We start from the raw sequence: 7,500 nt of genomic DNA on the forward strand, positions 1-7,500 counted from the left end.
TAATTTCTAATGCAAGACTTGTGATTAGCCGTAAAGCAAAACAAATACGACTGTACAATGAAGTTAATTGTGCACTCCTCAGTAGTCATGTGCTTCTGCCCCGAGGCAATCATAAGCATATGCAACATGCGCAGTGACCATAAGTACTTTTTTGTTCGGGCAAAAGACACTCATTGACGAAAGGTTAGTGTGTCTGTGCATGTTGCTTGTGCTTGCGCATGCGTCACTACTGGCGACCAGAATTTAAGGCTGCGGCTAAGACTAATTCTCAACTTTGGCTCTTTCAATGGCAAACAAGATGTTGATTAGATGAAGGCAGGCAGAAAGGAAAATCAGTTTTCAATAGAATCTAACGGAGTGAGTAAAAGGCTCACCATATCTCTCTTTCCTGTGTACCGTCAAGAATTATAGAGTCGACCGAGGATCCAATAAACTTAGTTGAAGATAAAACCGAACGAAAAATCCTCTGTGGCTAACTCATATAATAGTGTGAAGTTACACACAATACACAAAACTATACTGAATCATAGAAGCACTGAAAGTACGACTTAAAAAACCACTTTTTTTTCAATGCGCCAAGACCTTTTTTCTCTTAAAAAAAACAGATTATCTTGTGAATATGAAATACCTCCCAAATGTCCGGTGTTACGTGTTTTAAGAATTGGTCGTTTTCCACCATCTTCACTCCAGCCACTGTTGAACTGATAACAGTTACCATAGCGATAGTCCCAGAAGCGAGTCCAGAATTTGGAATAGTTCCTGTAGTGATAAAACCGTTTCACATTTCAAGTTATTTAATACCTTCTTTCTTGATTTAAAAGATGGTGGGTATCGAAATTCTACACCATCGTATTTAAAGCTTCAAATATTCGTATTTTACATAATATCGTTACATCTTTGTCACGAGAACGTATCTACAAGCCTTGTGAAAGTGGACAAAAGATTGTTGCTAAACAGTTCTCGACCGCGTTCCCATGGTGCTTAGGGCGGTGCATGGTTGAACAACTCCAAATAGTGTCACCTCCCCCATTTTACCTCTATCTACAGACCCAGTTGCACTTTGTAGGAAGCCTCTGTTGCGCTAAGTTTTGACAAATGACCATTCTGATTTACAGTGTAACATAAAAGAAAACATGTTAATAAGGTATCTTAAGCCAACGTTAAACTCCCTATTGTAATCGCCGCGATGGCAACCATGGGTTACCGTCAAACGTACCATCACAAGCTTAATAGAATTAAGAAAAGAAGAACCTTACCTACAATCCTTCCCTCTGAAGTTACAATCAAACACAAAGTCGTTAAATTGTTCCCCCATATCGTGTAATGTGGTGTAGTTCTCCGCTGATAGTTTCCCTATGAGCATATCTTCAAAAAGATATTCGATTTCCATTTCCCGTTCTGCGTCAACGAATTCCGAGTCTTTACTTGCGCCTGAGAGATCTTCCCATGATTCCTCTGAAACCAGGCTTGGAAACTCTAAAATTGCATAAATAAAGCCACTAAAACTAACATTTTCATAAAAATTGGGAAAAACAAAATGTTCCTGTAAGGGGGCTAAAGTAACAAGAAGGAAACACAAGCGCATGCGAATGCAAATTCCTCTACGCGCGAGGAGGAGGATGCACTGCTCGACAAATACACTTCGAGAAAATCTTCATTTCATCTCAACCTCTCCAAAGATTTGATACAAAAAATTAAGATTTACCCGAATCGTCGTGGCTTGCGCTCCTGGCCGCGGTAACGCGGCCATGGGAAATTATGCGCAGTTGCCTTGCGCAATGCAACACTGAAATCATCTAGTCACTAAGCCGTTCATTCTCACCGTTCTGGACGCCGAACAGTCTACGAATCTCTTCTTTTATCGATTTGAAGTAGTCAGGAGGTATTTTGTCTTTTCTAACAGGGTTTTGGTTACAGACCACTACAGTAGGGAAGAAAGCTTCCTGTTGATAAACAAAACATTTTAAAGACAAAGGACTATAAAGTAGGTCGCCATTTATGAAAGTGGTCTATGTCGTTACCAGAGCGTCTCAGACATGCGCAAAAGAGAAAAGCTCTGGGTTCGAGAGTGCAAGAATCCTGAGATTCCACAGAAGAGCAGAGTAAACCGTAGAAAAGCATCAAACCAGAGATCTTTTATTCAAATGAGACCTTGATGCCACGTTTCTGAGCTCACCATTCATGTGAATATTTTACCTTGAACGACGGGGTTAATAAGTTGATTTAAAACAAAATAGTATAAAAATAACTGAACCATTTAATTTGGAATAATGTGTATGTCTGAAGAATTAAAGAAAACGAGTAAAAAATGAAATCTTACGCATACGCAGGAAAATCACTAATCAACCGGAAAGATGAAATATTGTGTTCGTCGCTATGACCATCTTGGAGATAATTATGCGATTGTTGTATCCAAAACTTGAGACCGACATGTGATTTTCTCCCGTTACAAATTACGACAAATTACTTAATAAACTACGTTATTTAGTAGGCCAGCCGATGTACCAGGCTGCTGCTTATGTCGGCTAGTAATCTCCGCGGCTGAGAGATATTTGAATGAAGGGGTAGTTTCTAAAGAAACTGTGGTGCTGCGTCGGTGGGGAAGTAGTATACAAAAATTTGGTTTTATCAACGGAGTTGATAATGTAAATTGGCCACCGTACAGCGATTCTAAAAGCTGACGTTTCGAGCGTTAGCCCTTCGTCAGAGCGAATCGAGGGATTATGGGTTACGTGTAGTTTTTATAGTAGAGTAGGAGCTACGCTATTGATGGTAACATGGCAACGTGAAAAATAGGAATATATTAGTTAAATGAAAAGCGTTCGTTAATACCGTGAGGATTAAGGGTGCCGATTTGAAAGATGAATTTTTGTTCCAGATTCTTGCGGCTTTCCGTCGTACCTAGATGTAGGGAAAGGCCGCAGATAGCCATGTGTTTTTTGGAGTGGTTAGGCAGATTAAAATGGCGAGCGACTGGCTTAGATACATCCTTGTCATTCTTCTCAACATCGCGAAGGTGTTCGCGGAATCGGTCACCTAGTCGTCTACCTGTCTCACCAATGTATAATTTATTGCATAACGTACAGGTTATGCAATAAATGACATTTGAGGAGGTACATGTGAAACGATCGGTGATCTTAACAGATCGCTTAGGTCCCGATATCTTGCTAGTGTTAACAATGAAAAGACAAGTTTTGCATCGTGAGCGCGCGCATTTGAAAGTGCCGGGTTGCTCGTTAGTTTTGAGCGCGCTTCTAACTAAAAAGTTGCCTACGTTTTTGTCGCGTTTGAATGAAATAAGTGGAGGTTGCGAAAAGATTCTACCAGTCTCGGGATCATTTTGGAGTAATTTAAAATTACTAAGAATGATGCTTTTGACTGCGTGATTATGAGGATGGAAAGTGAGGGTGAATGGAATTCTGTCATTCTTATCTTTTTTTGACGTTTGTAGTGATGACTGTCGATCAAATTGTTGGGCGCGATGATGACCCGCTTTGACCACAGAGACAGGATAGCCACGTTTCTCGAAGAACTGGCACATCTCCTCTGATTTGCTGGAAAAATCGGAGTCATCACTACATAGACGTCGAAGTCTAAGAAATTGAGAATAAGGAATGGAGTTCTTGACATGTGATGGATGTGACGATGAGTACAACAAATAACTGTGTGAATCAGTAGGTTTGTAGTGCACACTAGTACATAGCACGTTGCCTCTAATAGAAACTTTGATATCTAGGAAAGCTAATGAAGTTTCCGAAATTTCCCAGGTATATTTAAGAGCCGGATGAAAAGAGTTGACGGAGGTTATAAATTGATCGAGTTCTTCTCTGCTGGATGAAATAGCGCCGATGCAGTCGTCGATGTAGCGGCCGTGGAGTTCTGGTTTGGGGCCGTTGTACTGATTAAAAAATTGGTGTTCAACATATCCTACAAAAATTTGGTTTTATCAACGGAGTTGATAATGTAAATTTGCCACCGTACAGAGATTCTAAAAGCTGACGTTTCGAGCGTTAGCCCTTCGTCAGAGCGAATCGACGAATTGGATTCGCTCTGACGAAGGGCTCTGAAGGGCCCTGACGAATTGGATTCGCTCTGACGAAGGGCTAACGCTCGAAACGTCAGCTTTTAGAATCTCTGTACGGTGGCAAATTTACATTATCAACTCCGTTGATAAAACCAAATTTTTGTATACTACTTCCCCACCGACGCAGCACCACAGTTTCTTTAGAAACTACCCCTTCATATCCTACAAAAAGATTGGCATAGCTAGGTCCCATTCTTGTGCCCATCGCTACACCATTAATTTGTTTGTAATAGTTGCCGGCGAATGAAAAACAGTTAAGCGTTAAAACGAGTTCGGCAAGGCGGAGGAGCGTTTCCGAGCTGGGTTCTTTGACAGTGCGTTGATCGAAAAAGTGTTTAAGTGCTTGAAGACCTTCGCTATTAGGAATGACTGTGTATAGAGATGTAATGTCCATGGTGAAAATAAGTTTGTCTTGGCCGGAGAAATTGAAATCGCGGAAAATTTGTAGTGCGTGTGTACTGTCTTTAATGTATGATGGCAAAGATTTGACGATAGGCGTCATAATCCTGTCTAAGTAGCTAGAAATGAGTTCGGTGGGGCAACTACAGGCAGAAACAATAGGGCGACCTGGGTTGTTGGGTTTGTGAATTTTAGGCAAGAAGTAAATGCACGAAGTTCTAGGGGTGTTGATGATGCGATTAGTGGCAGTGTCCGGTAATTCTTGATTAACTATAAGATTTTGAATGGTGTCTTTGACAAGTTTTTGATTTTTGGAAGTGAGATCTTTAGGGATTTTGGCATAAAACGAGGTATCCGAAAGTTGCCGCAAAGCTTCTTTTTGGTAAAGGTCGGACCGCCAAACAACTACCGCGCCGCCTTTGTCGGCCGATTTGACAACTATGTCGTTGCGTTTACTAAGCCTTTTTTCACGACAAAGAGGATGATTCGGACATTTCTAATAAAGATATTTTTGAAACACTTCTAGTTCGCATATCCAAATGGACTCCCCCAGAGGGACAATTTGCCGCTTTAGATTTTTTCACCAAAAAATGCCGTCACGACATTCACAAACTTAAATTCAATCGCAACACTAAATTTTCCAACCTTTCCTCGGAAGAGTGGGCGGCGCTTAAAAATCTTAGTAAACGCAACGACATAGTTGTCAAATCGGCCGACAAAGGCGGCGCGGTAGTTGTTTGGCGGTCCGACCTTTACCAAAAAGAAGCTTTGCGGCAACTTTCGGATACCTCGTTTTATGCCAAAATCCCTAAAGATCTCACTTCCAAAAATCAAAAACTTGTCAAAGACACCATTCAAAATCTTATAGTTAATCAAGAATTACCGGACACTGCCACTAATCTCATCATCAACACCCCTAGAACTTCGTGCATTTACTTCTTGCCTAAAATTCACAAACTCAACAACCCAGGTCGCCCTATTGTTTCTGCCTGTAGTTGCCCCACCGAACTCATTTCTAGCTACTTAGACAGGATTATGACGCCTATCGTCAAATCTTTGCCATCATACATTAAAGACAGTACACACGCACTACAAATTTTCCGCGATTTCAATTTCTCCGGCCAAGACAAACTTATTTTCACCATGGACATTACATCTCTATACACAGTCATTCCTAATAGCGAAGGTCTTCAAGCACTTAAACACTTTTTCGATCAACGCACTGTCAAAGAACCTAGCTCGGAAACGCTCCTCCGCCTTGCCGAACTCGTTTTAACGCTTAACTGTTTTTCATTCGCCGGCAACTATTACAAACAAATTAATGGTGTAGCGATGGGCACAAGAATGGGACCTAGCTATGCCAATCTTTTTGTAGGATATGTTGAACACCAATTTTTTAATCAGTACAACGGCCCCAAACCAGAACTCCACGGCCGCTACATCGACGACTGCATCGGCGCTATTTCATCCAGCAGAGAAGAACTCGATCAATTTATAACCTCCGTCAACTCTTTTCATCCGGCTCTTAAATATACCTGGGAAATTTCGGAAACTTCATTGGCTTTCCTAGATATCAAAGTTTCTATTAGAGGCAACGTGCTATGTACTAGTGTTCACTACAAACCTACTGATTCACACAGTTATTTGTTGTATTCATCGTCACATCCATCACATGTCAAGAACTCCATTCCTTATTCTCAATTTCTTAGACTTCGACGTCTATGTAGTGATGACTCCGATTTTTCCAGCAAATCAGAGGAGATGTGCCAGTTCTTCGAGAAACGTGGCTATCCTGTCTCTGTGGTCAAAGCGGGTCATCATCGCGCCCAACAATTTGATAGACAGTCATCACTACAAACGTCACAAAAAGATAAGAATGACAGAATTCCATTCACCCTCACTTTCCATCCTCATAATCACGCAGTCAAAAGCATCATTTTTAGTAATTTTAAATTACTCCAAAATGATCCCGAGACTGGTAGAATCTTTTCGCAACCTCCACTTATTTCATTCAAACGCGACAAAAACGTAGGCAACTTTTTAGTTAGAAGCACGCTCAAAACTAACGAGCAACCCGGCACTTTCAAATGCGCGCGCTCACGATGCAAAACTTGTTAACACTAGCAAGATATCGGGACCTAAGCGATCTGTTAAGATCACCGATCGTTTCACATGTACCTCCTCAAATGTCATTTATTGCATAACCTGTACGTTATGCAATAAATTATACATTGGTGAGACAGGTAGACGACTAGGTGACCGATTCCGCGAACACCTTCGCGATGTTGAGAAGAATGACAAGGATGTATCTAAGCCAGTCGCTCGCCATTTTAATCTGCCTAACCACTCCAAAAAACACATGGCTATCTGCGGCCTTTCCCTACATCTAGGTACGACGGAAAGCCGCAAGAATCTGGAACAAAAATTCATCTTTCAAATCGGCACCCTTAATCCTCACGGTATTAACGAACGCTTTTCATTTAACTAATATATTCCTATTTTTCACGTTGCCATGTTACCATCAATAGCGTAGCTCCTACTCTACTATAAAAACTACACGTAACCCATAATCCCTCGATTCGCTCTGACGAAGGGCTAACGCTCGAAACGTCAGCTTTTAGAATCGCTGTACGGTGGCCAATTTACATTATCAACTCCGTTGATAAAGCTAAATTTTTGAGAGATATTTGGCCGCGAAGCGAAGCTTCAAGGACAAATGTGAAATTTCTTCCGTGCTTAAGTTGGATAAGAACAGTTGGTTATCTTTTTTTGCTAAACAGTGTATTAATTCGCTGTTTTATAAAATGAATCAGTATACAGGTTTGCTTAGGACTAAATCTGAAATTTCACTCGTAACTTTCTTCATCTTCAAAGACGTTCAGTTGACAGCATATTTTCTTGACTTTTTTGTGATTTCCAGAACACCATTTGCGACCAGCTTGTTAATGTCACTATCACTGGACTCTACAAAACGAGTTTATTTTTTTGTTGTTGTGGCAAGTGTAGAGGTGTTGCAG

The 7,500-nt window shown here is 40.9% G+C and overlaps 1 protein-coding gene across 1 annotated transcript in view; it reads right to left on the reverse strand.

Moving 5' to 3' along the window:
• Window positions 1-7,500, reverse strand: part of LOC137981826 (amiloride-sensitive sodium channel subunit alpha-like) — a 17,094-nt gene that overhangs the window by 8,753 nt on the left and 841 nt on the right. The window contains exons 2-4 of the mRNA XM_068828871.1: window positions 1,823-1,943; window positions 1,257-1,476; window positions 629-759 (exon numbers count right to left, since the gene is read on the reverse strand). Of these exons, the coding sequence (XP_068684972.1) occupies window positions 629-759; window positions 1,257-1,476; window positions 1,823-1,943 (472 nt within the window). The remainder of the gene's footprint in view (window positions 1-628; window positions 760-1,256; window positions 1,477-1,822; window positions 1,944-7,500) is intronic.

Source organism: Montipora foliosa, chromosome 13, assembly GCF_036669935.1.
Source record: "Montipora foliosa isolate CH-2021 chromosome 13, ASM3666993v2, whole genome shotgun sequence".
NCBI classification, from domain to species: Eukaryota; Metazoa; Cnidaria; class Anthozoa; order Scleractinia; family Acroporidae; genus Montipora; species Montipora foliosa.